The sequence below is a fragment of the Symphodus melops genome (genome assembly GCF_947650265.1).
Source record: "Symphodus melops genome assembly, chromosome: 1".
Classification (NCBI taxonomy): domain Eukaryota; kingdom Metazoa; phylum Chordata; class Actinopteri; order Labriformes; family Labridae; genus Symphodus; species Symphodus melops.
In genome coordinates this window covers 17,169,083-17,185,504 of record NC_136691.1, presented here as the reverse complement: position 1 = coordinate 17,185,504, position 16,422 = coordinate 17,169,083, and the positions used below count along the sequence as shown (strand labels likewise).

The following is a 16,422-nucleotide window of genomic DNA, read 5'->3' as shown; positions in this document are numbered from 1 at the left end:
AAGTGGAAGACAATTAGCAGAGGATGTTCTGGTGATATGTGCATAACCAAGCACAGACTTGGAAATTAATCCATCTGTCACGCTTAGAAAGCACACACTTAGAAATTAATCTATCTGTCCATTTGTGTATGCCACGTTAAGAAGGTTGGTAGGTCTACTGCGGTCGCTCAGTGATTCCTACGTTGACTACAGATGAGTGCTGCGTGGAGGGAAGCCAGACACATGTTGACCACATTGCTGCTTCAGAATAACAGATAAATAACCACAGATGTGAAGACGGAGGAGAAAGAAAATCGAGGAAAAACAGAAAAGAGCAAGTGAGAAAGGGGAGAATGCAACATTACAGAGGAGGGAGGTATCAAAAACTCTGGAGCTTAAAGATGTTATCTACAATATTAAGAGAAGCAGGAGGCCCAGGGCTGATGTATTAAAAGAATGGACTAATGCACTTATGCACATGTACTATGTCACTAAAATAAGTACTTTGTGGTTTTGCAAAAGAAATCATTTGTTTTTATAAGAGTATGTTTTAATTTATATACAAAGATTTACAAATATTGAATCGCCATCCAAAATTCTCAAAGCATGCTTTATCAGGCAACTGCATTTTAGAGCGTAGTGTGTGTGATTTGATTCATTCCTTTGGTTTAAGCGCCGGTGGCCCAGGCAAGGTGCCAGCACTTGGTAGTTGCAGATCTGTTTACTTTTGTATGCTGGCAGGAACACGAGATTTCCTCTGGGTGCACTGTGGCTGGTCAACCTGAAAACAGCACAGCCGTTCAAGTTCCTCACTGCTGCTGTTACAGGCAGCGGAGCACTTGTGCTGAGGCTAACCCCACGCAAACAAACACACACTCACACTGAGACAGACAAGGGTTCATTGAAGTCATGAAAACCAGACGATTTTCTGCATTAATGCTGACAGATATACTTATTCAAACACACTAACATGATATTCATAAAGTAACTGCTCTACCTGCACGACTTATAAAAATGCCAGGGGACCGCCGGATTTCATGGATTATCTGGGGTTATCCCATTCCTTGACCAACTCGACAGAGGAGGGCCTTGTTCTGTGATGAATAACCCAACTAATCTTAAAATGGACCCTCCATTCATAAGAAGCCTGAAATTCAAGAGTTGTAAAGCATACTGAACATAATCATTCATGAAAATGGCAGTTGTTATTTATTGCTTTTGTTTATTATGAGAAAAGTTCCACTTTGAGTTTAGTGCTTACATCGACTTGGTAAAATAACTCGTTTTCACATAGCACTCCTGTTAATATGTAGATAATTTCAGGAGGACTGCTCCATATATTCTCCTGACCTGGCTGTTCGCATATGCTCCTCACAGGGCGAGACTATCTCTCTCTGATAAGATGTGATGTGAAAAAATGACGCAGAAGTAGCGGAAGAATCAACATTGTGTGCTATTCGATACTTTATTAACTATATATGCCTTTATACCATAAGTGTTATATAGCTGGAGGGGAACTCTCCTGATTATATCCTGCGGCTATTTCACATTAGCTCACTTGGACTTGGTGCAGAAAAAAATACTAGGGGACTGGCAGGAGTTCACACATACAGCTCCTACGGCAAAGTTTTTCAGGAGTTTTCTGTAAGTGTGAAAGCCCTCTTATTCAATGCCCTGTGAATTTTTAAAAAGGTATCAGAAAAAGTAACTTACACCCTGTCTCTATGTTCTTCACTCAGGTGCTCATATCCAGCCCACCATTGAACAAAGACACTGTTTTGTGGGAAAATAAATTAAAAACTTGAATCATTTAGCATAATCATATAGCCTTTGCAGGGGGGGGGGGTTATTGGCAATGTGTGTCCAAGGAAACACTTTCTCCATTTTTTTTGGCTCTGCCCTCATCAAACAAGAATTAAAGTCTCCAGCAGCTGTATGTTGTAATATTTTAGCTTGTAAATGTTTATTCATTTTAAGGCTTAAGAACAAGCCAATCAATATGTGTAATAAATTGAAAAGAAAAGAAAAGAAAAGAAAAGGAAAGGAAAACAGGTAAATACAGAAGGCATATTATATAACAATAAAACAGTAATATTGTGCATTCTTCCTCTGGTAATGTGCTGATGTTTAGAAAAAGCAGGTAACATATTTAGGTTCACGATTTAAGTTTAGCCACTTGGAACGTTGGAAAACATTACATTGCAAACAAGTTAGTAAGACTCATCCTGTGTAGGGCATAGCTATCTGTAAAGAAAAAAAAAAGTTATGGCAGCTCACTTTCTCTGTGACCACCTATCATGCCATGCTTAGCTTGGGAGGCTCAAGGCTAATACAGTTTTGTGTTCAAGGTTTGCAAGGGGGAAAAAAGGTATCAACCATTTTCATTTTACTACTTTTTCATTACTCCAACAACTTCAAAAGCATTCTGAGGTAAATATCAATGACCTCTTAGTTATAAGACATCAGCTCACTCCTTCCTAGCTAATATCACTGTCTGACAGTGTAAAACAATATAAAATGGCTAGCGTGGAGTTATGCTAACATTATTGAGGAGAATTGAACGTTTTTACCAATGTGTAATTTTATTTGAAGTGTGGCCAGGGCTCCCCTCAGAGCTGAACTGTCTATTGGCTTTTCAGTACGGTATCAATCAAGAAGTGATGTAATGAAAAAGATTGATCAGATTCCCCATGCTTATATGATTTGCGAACCTGAGCTTCTTTATTTGTATGATATTGGAGGAGAAGGTAAATATGTAGAATACTTAGCTTAGCTCATGATCTATAAAAAACAACTTTGTGAACACTATTGTACTATTGTAAGTTCAATGGAAAAGGGAAATTGGTTTTATGTCTAGTGTCAAAATAGTCTTTCCTCTTTGATATTTTTCATGCTCCTAAATCTTGCAAACCAAGTACAGGCAAATTGTTCTATCAAGTAAGAGCAATATTCAGCACAATAATCCCACACTGGATGTCAATATCCTCAGAGGAGTCTGAATAACCGACATTCTTTGGATGAACCAGACTCTACAAACTTTTGTTTGTTTACTTATGTCCAGTGGAAGACTTAATTTTCTCCATCTCTCCCTCTCTGTTGATAATATAATCAAAAGAGCAGCCAACACAATACCTTTGGACATGAGAGGGGCCTGCAGAGCCAGTAGTACTGAGGCGGCAGCCGGCCAGCCATAACAACATCAAACAGCCCCATAGCCTCCAGCGTTTACCCAGAGCCAAGACCCTGGACCAAAAATATGATTGCTCGTTCTTTGTAAGATAAGAATGCAGACAAGCTTGAAGGTTATTGCGAACAATATATACAGGTATGAAGTGACCATAGCGGTATAAGTAGATAAATTGAAGGAAAAGGGAGATAAAATATGTACTTTTGTTTAGATGAGGCCTTCAGGATGCTTTAGATCAGAATGACAGAACTTTTCTCTTAGGAATTATAATTTAAGCAATTCACGGTCATATTTTAACATCAGAAAACACTAAAATGTGTGTTGGTTTCCCAGTGAGACTACATCTGATTGGTCTCATGGAGAAAGCGAAGATGGGGAAATGGACCTTTAAGGAGACTGATAAAGGGCCCCCCCTGGTGGTCGTTGAGACTAATGACAAAAGTCTTATTTTGGCCTTCACTGAATATTATTCTTCCTGAAACATCAGCGACATTGTGTTTTTTAAAGTTTAATGTTTGCTCATAAAAATACTGTTTTTGTTGTTATTGACTTTTTAGGCCTGGCACCGCTATGTGAACTGCTCCGTGTTCGCACTTCAGCCAGGCTACTAACCAGCTTTTCCTGGATGTGATTAACAAAGCAATGAATGAGTTTTCGGTAGCTGCCGAAACCTGTGGAACAGGTTACCACAACAAATCTTTTCCATTGTTCCATTTCCATTTTCCATCTCTTCTCTCTGGCATTCCCTTCACAATGACAATGTTTTTTTTTCCCCAATATTACTTTTACTATTATTGTTATCATGTTTTTATACTAAAAGGTATAAAAACATGATAACAATAATAAAAAAATGATAATAATTTTAGTTTTTCCAAGTCAATTTTTTGGGCAATTTTTGCCAATATTAGATAGGACAGCTGAAGAGTGACAGGAAATCTGACTTAGGGCAGGATGACTCAGCAAAGGGCTGAGGCCAAATTTGCCTACAGCCGCTGCAATGAGAACCACACTTGGTATATCATAATGGCGCCCCATGTTTTTCCTTTTTACTCAGTAAAACGCTTTTACACTCTGAAATTGTCTATAAATAATTAGCCCAACCAATGTTCAGCACTTTGGATCAACTATGTTGTGTGTAAAGTGCTATGAAATAAAGTTAACTTAAATTGAGGATGAAGTCAAATAATCCTTTATTGATCACTGGAGGGGGAATTCTGAAATTTCTAACATTCAGTACAACACAAGACAGGAGCTCGACGTAAACGCCAGTAGTTGCAAACAAACAGGTTTTAAGTTGGATAAGATGCCGACAGACAGTGCACAGAGGCGGTGAACTCAAGTGAACTCAAGCAAGAGGGGACAATCAACAACATATCCCCCCCCGGAACAATTAATATATATATTTTTTAAATTGAATTGATATTCGTCATCAACATAAACAAATACATATATTTGTTTGTATTGCTACAGAACATGATATTTTTCTTCAGCAGAATTCAGCACCAGGTTAAGTGATGTAAAAAAGAAGGATTACAATAGTGTGGTACGGTCTTTGTTCATGTTGTTAATTCTGCCCCCCGACATGACTGCAAAGGTCCATTTTGAGATCATTTCATAGTGTGTGTACATCTGCGCCCATAGGTTAAGATGATGCTCACACGACTGTGTTGTTTGTTGCTCCGTCTCTTAGGTGAGTTTGAGAAGAGGACATGTTGAGCTGTTTTGTGTTGAGCAATGATTGACCCAATATATTAACAATGAGAAAAACTCTGATTCACAATGTCTATCTGCATGACTTAGACTGATCACTTCTGTATGCATTTCCTCATTAAACTTTTGTGAGATTCTGTGTTGCCTCAAAAAAATCATGATTATTTCATTGCTCCTGGAGATGAGTGAAATTGTATTTACTCAGTGATTTTTTTGCTGCTTCATCAGCTGAAGTGAATGACGGCAGTATCTGATGTGTGAAGTAGATTTACTTACGTACTTGTATGCTCTGATTGGCAAATCAATCCTTTTTTCAATTGGGGAGGAATTCCCTCGTTCCTCCGTGCTGAAACAGAAAAGTGGGGGATTAGTAAATGGTAAATGGATTGGATTTCTTATAGCGCTTTTGGCGTCTTCTGACGACTCAAAGCGCTTTTGAACTGCAGGTCACACCTATTCACACACTGATGTCAGAGGCTGCTATGGAAAAAGACAATCAGAAGTAAGTAATCCCATTCATACGCATTATTATGCTGCCAACGAAGCAGTGGGGGCAAATTGGGGTTACGTGTCTTGCCCAAGGACACATCGGACATGCAACTGCAGGAGCTGGTGAATCGAACCCCCAACCATCAGGTTCAGAGAGATGACCGACTCAACCAACTAAACCACAAAAACTGAACAGAGTGGAAATACAATTTCACTTAAAGGTTTAAAGTCTTAGGTTTACAAGATGCATCGAGAACATTTCTCATAGATTTACTTTATTTAAAAGTGAAACAGTCAATGTACAAAGTACCTGGCACAATAGCCAACATGATGTACAATTCTGCATGGTTTGAAAACATAAATTAATACATCATTTAAAACTAAATTACAAAATAGCTTAAGCACAAACATTTCTCATTCAGCCATTTTAACACAAAACTATTATATATATTATATATATTACTTTACACTAATCTCATAGTCGGAGCTTTGTAACGTGTGTTCATCCAGGTCAAAAATTACTTTTACTTTACTTTTTAGAAAATGCATGGCATCATCTTTTGTCTTCCTCCCTCATATAGTTAATGTAACACATTCTGGTGAGATTCAGGGGAATAGGAACATGAAACACATCACTGGATAATTAAAAAGTAATACAAAAATTACTGGGATTTGACCTCTGACTTAAGATCCTGTGTTAATTGCAACATTTTGTCCAATTCAATCTTATTTATTTTATGAGAAGAATATAATTCTCAAAATATATTTGGTTTACAGATCTGATCTTTCTCTGTGGATGGCAAACAAAGTCTAAAAAAAAAAATACAGTATAAAACTATGCTGTGTTGTAGCTAGGCCTAGTATACAGTATGCATTAGGGATGTAAAGATTAATCATAAAATCAATTCAAAGGTGTCAATATGTCACATAGGTGCTCTAAAAAATTAACTGCATTAATATGGTAAGCATCAGAAGCATGTAGGGCAAGATTTAAATTGAGGACGCACCACCGTCTTTGAAATCAGAGGTGTGGAAGCATTTTGGCTTCAAGACAGAAAATGAAAGATGTGAGAGGAGAACAGACAAGACAAAAACTGTGTGCAAGAAGACAGGGAACTCCACAAACGTCCAACATGATGTTTAATCAATACCACAGTGAGAAGCTCCAATCACCTTCCCTTTTTGAGAAAAAAAACATTAAAAGTTCAAACCACACTGACAAGTGGTTTTATAGCCCCAATATTAATCTTTTTAGGTCATCACTTGTCTTCAGTCTTATTTTGTAAAATAAATCCTGAGAGAATCGTATCGTGAACTGAATCATGAATCGTATCGTAGGTTGAGTGAATTTTCTTTTTTTATCAGCTGCTTGCTTTTACAAAATTTTGCTCTCTCTTGAAAACAAGCCTGCTCACAAAACACTCACCAGTTACAACAATTAAGACACAAGAGAAACTTCTTATGAACAGCATTTTTTTAAAGACACAGCATAAGAAACCCTAGAACTAAAAAGGTGCACTATAACTCTCCAGTCCATATTAAAGCTTTCCAATGAGTGCATTCAACATTGAACGTGTGTCTAATGAACACTCAATGAGATTTGAAAAAGACAACAAAAATGACGAAATAGTGATACATCTTTTTGGTGCTTAATGTCATAGAAAGGAAGTTATCGGTATGAGTTTAAGTCGTTGCATTTGAAGGCAGAATGTCATCTATTTTGCATGTCTAAAATGTCTTAAATACCATGCATTAGAAGAGAAAAATAGATCTCACTAGTTTTAAAACCCTGCTTATGGACCTGGTGGGACTGGAGTGATTCATATGAGCAAGAGATAAAATGAAATTAGAAGAAAAATCTGTCAAAATAAATGTTGTGCTTTGAAGGATAGGTTGCTAATATAGAAAATAATTAACTCCATCGGCTGAAATCAAAACCATGAAAATACCAGTTTACAGTTTAATCGCGAGAGTAAACGTTGAAAACGAATTCCACGCAGGCCCCAGCGAGGATCGAACTCGCGACCCCTGGTTTACAAGACCAGTGCTCTAACCACTGAGCTATGGAGCCTGTCACAGAACCATTAGGGTAAAACTAAAAAATTAAATGACAATGGGTATTTCAAACGATTCATGACGTAGCTCCGAGGAGTGTTTCAAAATTCATTCCTGATCGTCACACTCACTCACTTCGCTTTGGACTCACAAACCGACAGTCCAACGTGACGCTCTTTGGGCGGTCGCGTCTCGAAATGGCGATTTTACATCTAATTCTGGGCTGGACTGCCCAATTGTTTGTGTTTCTGCTCGTTCTGGTTTCGATTGCTTTTCTTGGCTACTGCTTGTATTTAAAACACATTCATGACAAATATGACCATATACCTGGGCCACCGCGAGACAGGTAAGTTAAATTACTTCCACGGGACGCGTGCGCTGTCTTTACCATCTCATCACCTCAGAAAGCTAGAGTTAGATTAAACAACTGCATGAAGCTCACTGTTACCTGACACTATTTTGTCTCCTCACAGTTTCATTCTTGGACATTCCCCATCGTTTTTGAGAATCATGAATGCTGGAGGAAACATACATGATTTGTTTTTGGAATGGTAAACAAAGACGATGTTTCATGTTTAACAAAAGTAGCGAGGCATATAACACACTTGTTTTCGTGATAACCTTTGTCACAGAAACTTTACACTGTTCCAACAAAGTGGGACCCCTACAGGCCGGTAGCCTATATGTCACAGCTAGTTCATACAGTGGGTTTTGAGACGAGTCTACTCACCATTTATTTCTGTAGCACATTTCATACACAAGGCAACAACATCATAAAACACGTCATAATGGACCATATGGGATAATATGCAGGAATGTGCATACTGCCATGCACACTGAAAACAAACTAACACATATTCACTTAGCCTTCATATTAACATTAGTAATACAACATACATTAAGTTGAGGTTATGCAGTCTACTTTAGCTTCAAAGTGTGTGCTCATCTGTTATGTTGACACAGTTCTTATGTGTTGAAGCTGACGTGTACACAATAACAATCCATCCATTGTAATAATACAGATGTTGTTGTAGGTCCGAGACATATGGGCCTGTTTGCAAGATAAATGTACTGCATTATGTTCTACTCCTTGTGACCTGTCCAGAGGCAACAAAGGTAAACCCTCATTACAGTATATGTATGTATATAAAACCATCTAAGATAGATCAAATCTGTAGATAATATTTTGATCACAATTTCATGAGCTTCCGTAATTGAAACACCACACCTTGTAGGCTATTTGTCCAACCATCGATTTCACCAGCATTGTGCAATAAGCAGTCAAAAAGTTTAATAGATCTGCTTTTGTATCTTGTAAAAATGAACAAAAGGTAGTATAACGCCCTCTATATTTGTTTTTGTTGAAATGTGTCTCCTATTTCATTGGCTTTGTTTCAGGAAGTCCTGATGTCTCCAAAGTACCCCAAGGACAAATTTCTCTACAAGAGACTGTTTAACCTGTTTGGTCAAAGGTATCACAGTCAGACGAGATTCACTTTGAATACTGTGTTCATATAAAACATGTACAGATACTTTATCATTTACAACATTCATGTGAAAGTGGCCAGGGGACAAGTGAGCAAGGCATAAATACTGCTTTTAATATTGGCAATTTGTTAAGTTTTCGACTTCAAGACTCGGATACAGCATCATACAACAAGTGTGACCCTGGCACCCTTTAGTGGTTTCAGTAAACTACACTTCCACTTTCATTACAATGACTTTGTTGGTTGACTTTTGTCTGCTATTTCAAATTGTGTTGTTTGCTGTCTCTCTTAAAGGTTTCTGGGTAATGGCCTGGTAACAGCACAGGACCATGAACTGTGGTATAAACAGCGGCGGATCATGGACCCAGCATTCAGCAGCTTGTAAGCTTTTGAAAATCACACAAAGACATAACTGACTTTTTGCTTGTGTTTTTAAAGGACATTGTTGATTTTGTTGAATACAAGTTGATGCTTGTATCTTTTTTCCTTTGTTTAACATTGTATACTAAGAGATTTGCAGATTTGTCCTGGATATTGTTGTGCACTTTCTAAAGGGATTATCATTTCCAGGTATCTGAGAGGTCTTATGGGCACCTTCAATGAGAGGGCAGAGAAACTTATGACTACACTTACGGATTATGCTGAAAACAAAACAGAGGCCAACATGCTACAACTAGTCAACTGTGTTACTCTTGATGTTATTGCTAAGGTATTGTTCCAAATTCTGTTTTTACAGCTTACAAATCAGTAGCCCGGATTCTTCTTTATTTCAATCAATCTTTTTCACTCAGTCTTTATTTGTATAGCATGAATTCATGACAGGTGTTATCTCAAGACACTTTATAAAAAACTGGTAAAGGACCTTACTCTTTGTTAACATTTCAAAAGAGCAGGTAAAAAGACCATGCTCATCGTTATGTTTACAAAAAGTAGGTAAAGGACCTTACTTATGGCTATATTACAAGAGCACACCTTAATCCGTCATAGCGTGGCAAGAAAAAATGTCCCTTTAACAGGCAGACATCTTCAGCAGAACCGGGCTGCAGACGGAACAGCCGTCTGCTAAACTGTGCTGAGTTTGAAAATGGGATAGAGGCAGATGAGATAAAATGCAGAAAAAAAGGATAGGATATTTGGAAACACACAACTATTTCTGGAAGTTTTAAAAGATTTAAAAATCAAGCTGTAATGCTACTAGTTTATGTGAACAAATGTTTTTTTTCTTGTTAATTCTTAGGTTGCTTTCGGTGTGGAGTTAGACCTGCTGCAGAATAGTTCTCCTTTCCCTAAAGCCATTGAGACATGCCTAAAAGGGATGGTATATTACATAAGGGACTCCTTCTTTCAGGTATGAAGAGTTTGATGGAGAATATTGGCAAATGTGAAAACTGTTAAGAAACAAAGTTACACTATTAAAATCTTGAAATTCTAGTTAAAGCCAAAGAACCGCCCATTCATCAATGAAGTGAGGGAAGCTTGCCAGCTGCTGCGATCTACTGGAGCTAAGTGGATCGGTGAGAGAAAGACTGCCTTGGAAAACGGCGACGACGTTCCCAAGGACATCCTCACACAAATCATCAAATCTGCTGGCAAAGGTTACAATCTCTAAACTTCAAATTCAATTGTGTCAGATATGAAGACGTTTTTGACACCATGTTAGGTAACAGGGCGATGGCAGGAAAGAGTTCAAATGCAGGTGTCGCTATCTCGACATCACAATTTATTTTTATTATCGTTAGATTTGCAGTCCAGACATGGAACAGTAAGTCTCAAGCTGTTCAGTCTTTTATAGCAAACATTATGTAACTAGGGAAAGTAGGCCAGTAACTATCCATGTTTGACTTCTAGTCCTACATAGATGTTAATGATTATCTTTTTATTATGGATTTTATATTAAGGTGAATAAAATAATTGTATTTTCTGAATAATACAGAGGAAAGCATGACAAAAGAAGATGAAGAGTTGATGTTGGACAACTTTGTGACATTTTTTATTGCTGGTGAGTATTTTTATTCCCCGATGTGTAATAAATTAAGCTAATACGGTTAATTATTGAAAATCCATCTGTAAACTTTTATGAAAACATATTCAGTCATAGAATAATATTTGTATTTCATCATTATATAATAAAGTTAAATAATAACCTTAAGATGTAAAGACTTATGTGCTTTTTAAGGTTTTGAGCTTTGTTATGCCTTTATTAGAGGTAGAGTCAGAAATCAGAGAGAGTAGATCACAACAAACAAGGAAGAAGCTCCAGGGAGGTTTTGCAACCCAGGTACCTGCTTGGAGGACTATATCCTCTGTACATAACCACTAGGTTACCTGTGCCCATAAAGACTTATATTAGCACTGTGATTGGAAAAACCCACAGGGCATGCTTTGGTCTTAGCTTGTTTGAAATGTGCTCTACAAAGGGAAACAAGTTGGTTTGGTTTCAGTAAAACTTGTTTTTTGTAAAGCTGTTTACTGTTTAGATTCTATCATTTGCCACCTTTAAATTTTTAGGGCAAGAAACGACGGCCAATCAACTCGCTTTTTGCATCATGGAACTTGGAAGACACCCCGACATCCTGGAAAAGTAAGAAGATAAGAAGTAATATAATAATGTCCAACTAAACAGCGGCTTCTTCAGTTGTGTTTTTCCCCCTTAGAGTGAAGAAAGAGGTGGATGATGTCATCGGGATGAAACAGGAAGTTAGTTACGACGATCTTGGAAAACTGGTTTACCTCTCCCAGGTGCATATAATGAAGGGTCATCTTGACTCCGCACTTTGAAGGACTGCATTATGATGTTCTGAATTCTCTGTGCAGCCACAACAAACTCAATGTTAGAGGCAATCCAATGTATAGATGTTTAACCAGTGTTATTCACTTGCTTTTTCTTTTGAATTTTGTTCTATGTAGCTTTTTTTTTTTTTAAAGTAAAACACAAGATTTGAACCTCACACTATAACCTTTCCCCAGGTTCTCAAAGAGACTCTGAGGCTTTACCCAACAGCTCCAGGCACATCACGTGACTCGCTGGAAGATATGGTCATTGACGGTGTCCACATACCTGGAGGAGTCACTATTTTTGTAAGTCATCCAGTCAAGAGTAGGCTTGTCTTCCTGAAACAGGACATGTTCGCAGAACAGAATACAATGTTGTAATGTGCAATTTCCCCTTTATTTGTAAAGGACACCTATCACTTAAATACACATGACCAAATGTTTGGATGTTGTTTAAACTTAAACAGTTATAATTAATTATAATGTACAATGAATCACAGTCCAGCTCCTACACTGCCGGGAGAATGGATAAATTCTTCAAGGACCCGCTGAAATTTGACCCAGACAGATTTCACCCAGATGCTCCAAAGTAAGTAACACAAGACAGAACATTCCTTTATTTTTTTTTTAGGGTCAATATGTATTCACATTGATAAATAGTTCATATTAAACTGGGCTGTCTCTTATCTGTCCTTTCAGACCATATTACTGTTACTACCCTTTTGCCCTCGGCCCACGCTCCTGCTTGGGACAGAACTTTGCTCAGGTGAAAATTGACAGTCATAAATAAAAAACGAAAGCATACTTGAAAACTTAAGGCATTTATTTGATGGGTTGTTGATTACAGATGGAGGCTAAAGTTGTGATGGCCAAGCTACTCCAGAGGTTTGACTTCACCCTGAAGCCGGGGCAGACCTTTGACATCCTGGACTTTGGCACACTCAGGCCAAAAAGTGGAGTGGTGTGCTCCATCAAACAAAGGGATTAAAAGAACTAAATGGGCAAACAATAGTTCAACATGAAGATAAATCTTATTAGTCTATGTGGTGATAACAGGGTTGTTGGTTTGCTTTTACTGCCATGCCATGATTGCTGCCTTGTGTTTAAACACTCTTATTACTTCTTCATGCAAATTAAATTGAATCTAAGGTGCTTTTTAGGAATGATATTTACAGGTTATAATCTTTCATGATGTGCATTTTCAATGCAAGGATGACAACATGGGAAGGTTTTTTTCACTGTAACAATATAATTAGCCCATATAATCAGCTAACTTTTTTTGCACTGATTAATCACAATTTTAATACATCTGAGGGTCCAAATCACTTTTTTTTACCCGCAATACTGATGTAAAGCAAGTGTAAAATGTATAATAAAAATCTACCAAATGTAATTTTATCAAATTATCGACAATTAAAAAGGATTATGGATGTATTCTAAACTCAGTTTGGGTTGCAGTGATTTTTTTTGACTCATTATTGTTATGTAGAACATTACTGACAGTGTACACAGGGGGGCACTGTGGCCTTGTAAAGAAACCTTAAAAGTAGGCCTACCTGTTCCACTACACTATTAGACAATTCTCGCTTCTGGTGTATCACTTATGGAGCTTTAATAAGAGCCAGTTCAAACACTGGATCTCTCTCAAGTGCAGCTCGTGACACAAAGTTTATCTACTGATGAAGGTGAATCTCTTGATGTACTTTTATTTATTTTCTTCCTTGGCTACTGCAAAGTGTCTGTATAAGCAGTACTTGTAATGTTCACTAGTTACTTCTTCAGTACAATGTTTTTATAATATGAAAAAAAAAAAAAAAAAATTGAAGTCAGACTTTTAATTAAAATACAGTAAACTGTCCCCTCTGGTCAAATAACGTTTTTTGAATTGAACTGGATTGAATGTCTATGTTTAAATTAAAGGAAATTCCTTTCAGTATGCATTTAATTAATTTGTTTGACCATGTCCAGCTGCAGGTATTGAAGTAAAAAAAAAAACCCTGACCTAGGATAAGCAGAAAAGGGATGGATGGACATTTATGTTCCCTTTTATTTAGACCTAAACATTTTGAAGTGCACACATTAATGCAGCACAACAACACGTTTCTACCACTATATCACTGTTGTGAACTAGAATCCAACATATTGATGTGTCGCAAGGCAGGTTTTAATTTAGTGCTGAGACTGGTATGGTTTTGAGTCCTAAAACCAGGAAGTGAGTTAGCATCTTAGCGCCATGGGTTCCTTACTCTAAAAGTCATGGGGATTTTGAATGGGTTTAGACAAGATAAAGTACGTTAGCTAAGACCCCACTTGTGAATTTAAAGTGTTTTAGTTCATCACGCTGGGAACTCTCTCCCTAATCCTCCTTACAACCTCTAGTCATGTTTTTCAGCACTATTGTAAATATTAGGTTAATAAACAACTTATTAAGCTACGGTTTCGCTAGCTTGTCAAATCAGATGATTAGATCGATGAAGCATAACGGTCGTGACGTCATTACAAACCGACCGCGGTGTAGTTCGCTACATTAGCTTTTTACTTCTCTCAGCTGCATTAACTCTTCAAACTTCATATAAATGATGTTCATCTGTAAAGATTATCCCGCTGAACAAAACAGCTACGTATCAGAAAGGTGTGTTTGACACAGAGCTTATTTTCTGCAATGATCCAAAATCCAAATCAAAAATCCCATCAGCGAATTTTCATAGGAACCACCGGCGCCATTTTTTCGGGTTGGCCTACAAAAATACGTCATTACTACACCAGTCTATTCTTTTAATCTGTTATGATATTGTGTGTTTTAATAATACCTTGTTTTTATGCATGTTTTTAGGTATGTAATTTAACATCTGCCTTGAGAGACGGATTACCAATCAAACACACCTGTGTAGAGTTTGATTGGCATTCATTTGTTCAGTCTGAACGGATCACTTCCTTGTTGTTTCTGAAAGGCACTGTATCAAGCTGCCAATGTCTCTCAACATGTTAATGCAGCTGCTTCAATGGTGAAAGAAATGATGTATAAAGACAGCTACTTTTATCTGAGGGATGCTGGAAAAAGTTGGCTGGTCCCTGAATGGTTCACCTGAGCTTTGTTGGTGTTATCAGGGGAGCATGAGCTGACCCTATGAGTAGCATGGGCTTGACCCTAGTGGAAGGATGACAGTGGAATGTCCTTTAAGTGTTAAATTCAGCTGAGAAGGACTGTTCTGCTAGATTCAGTTTGGTGGCTGTGAATGCATGAGCAATGTTGTGTTTCACTCGAGTCATTGCAGCTACTTCAAATGACACATCAGCTCCCTTCACGTGCATTACGTCTTGTCTGATTGTCCTCAGGGATCGGGTCCGTGGTTGTAAACAGCTGCAGGCAATATGATTGTTTTCTCCAAACTGTCATCCAAAACAGCATATGTCCATTGTTTTCTTCCCATTGTGCTGGCGAACTGGGACAACCTTTAGCATAACTTTTCCTGAATGACTTGCTTGATCCATGACAAAAGCCCCATTTCCACCGAGCGGTTCAGATCGGTTTATCTCAGTACTGCGCGCATTATGCAGTGTTTCCATACACTAATACCGGAAAAGATTCCCAAATACCTAATCCGTACCGTCCCACTTTTTGGGACCCTTCCATTGGGGTGCCAAGAACATCGAGCCGACCCGAAAAGGTGGAGCTAAACACTGCAGTCCGCTGATTGGTCGAACAAATAGTCACTTCCCGTGTGACGTCGACGAGCCGTGTTTAAACCACTGACTGTAACACACAGCTGATTGTTTACGTCTGTATTTCTCCTCGCGGCACACAGCCTTCTCTGAAACAAAGCTTGATTGAGTTTTTGTAATGAAGAGTCACATGTCAGTGACAGAGTAGATGAACTGCTGGATGTCTTCCATTGTTAGTTTTATTTGTGTCGCGTTTTTGTCCTTTGTTGAATTTATTAGCGGTTACCTGTTAGCGGTTAGCTGCTATCGCGTGATGCTATTACGCAGCGGCTATTGGCATCCGGCTTACACGCCACCTACCAAATAGGGCACGGGTGGCTGTCGAAATGCAAACGGGATCAGGCTTTATCAGACCAAATCGTACCAAACTGTACCGATCCGTACTACCGGACTGCTGTGTGGAAACGGGGCTATACAGACCTGGGAGATGTGCTTACAGTCAGGACGTTCTCTGTGAGGGCGACATCATGAAGTACAAGCAGATGCTGCTCTCCACAAGTAACAAAGTAATGTCACTTTAATGTCCATGTCCAGGGATCCTAGTGATGGTGAATTAACGCTTGGTCCGAGCGTGACGAGTAATCCAACACCAATGTGTCGTTCCTCGACAGTAGTGTGCCATGAAGGAGTGTGACAGAGGGTGATGGCGTCTCCTTGGTTACAGAAGCAGACAGGCAGGCAGGTAGAGAGATGAGCATGTGAGTGCACGAACAGAGGCGATTTGAAGTAGGAAAGCACACAAATTAGTTTGTCCAGCTTAACCAATAAGGCCACGATCCAAAATACAAGTACCACACTAGTCTGACGGAACAATCTGGCGACGAGTCGGAGACAATCCGGGGGTTTTGTACAGCCAGGGTTGATTGTGATGAGATTCACCTGGTGCTGCCTGCAAACAGATAGCCACGCCCACTACACACACAGACTGACAGGGGGACAGAACACAAGATTCACAGACAAGGAATACAGACAACATATAAAATGAAAGGAAGGCCCTGCCATGATATGAATCATGGCACA

At 38.5% G+C, this 16,422-nt stretch overlaps 1 protein-coding gene across 1 annotated transcript; it reads left to right on the top strand.

Annotated features, from left to right (window-relative positions):
* The first annotated feature begins 7,512 nt into the window (after window positions 1–7,512).
* On the top strand, window positions 7,513–13,085 carry LOC306837381 (cholesterol 24-hydroxylase-like). The gene is made up of 15 exons (XM_079365033.1): window positions 7,513–7,766; window positions 7,894–7,971; window positions 8,455–8,536; window positions 8,819–8,892; window positions 9,202–9,288; window positions 9,478–9,616; window positions 10,145–10,255; window positions 10,340–10,502; window positions 10,841–10,906; window positions 11,416–11,488; window positions 11,562–11,646; window positions 11,875–11,985; window positions 12,180–12,268; window positions 12,379–12,445; window positions 12,527–13,085. The coding sequence occupies exons 1-15, from the start codon at window positions 7,618–7,620 to the stop codon at window positions 12,665–12,667; spliced, it is 1,515 nt and encodes a 504-aa protein (XP_079221159.1). The 5' UTR covers window positions 7,513–7,617; the 3' UTR covers window positions 12,668–13,085.
* The last annotated feature ends 3,337 nt before the right edge of the window (window positions 13,086–16,422 follow it).

Coding starts and splice junctions, on each gene's coding strand:
- LOC306837381 (XM_079365033.1), top strand. CDS start 7,618: ATGGCGATTTTACATCTAATTCTGGGCTGGACTGCCCAATTGTTTGTG. Junction 8,537..8,818: donor CCTGTCCAGAGGCAACAAAG/GTAAACCCTCAT, acceptor GCTTTGTTTCAG/GAAGTCCTGATGTCTCCAAA. Junction 10,256..10,339: donor TAAGGGACTCCTTCTTTCAG/GTATGAAGAGTT, acceptor TTGAAATTCTAG/TTAAAGCCAAAGAACCGCCC.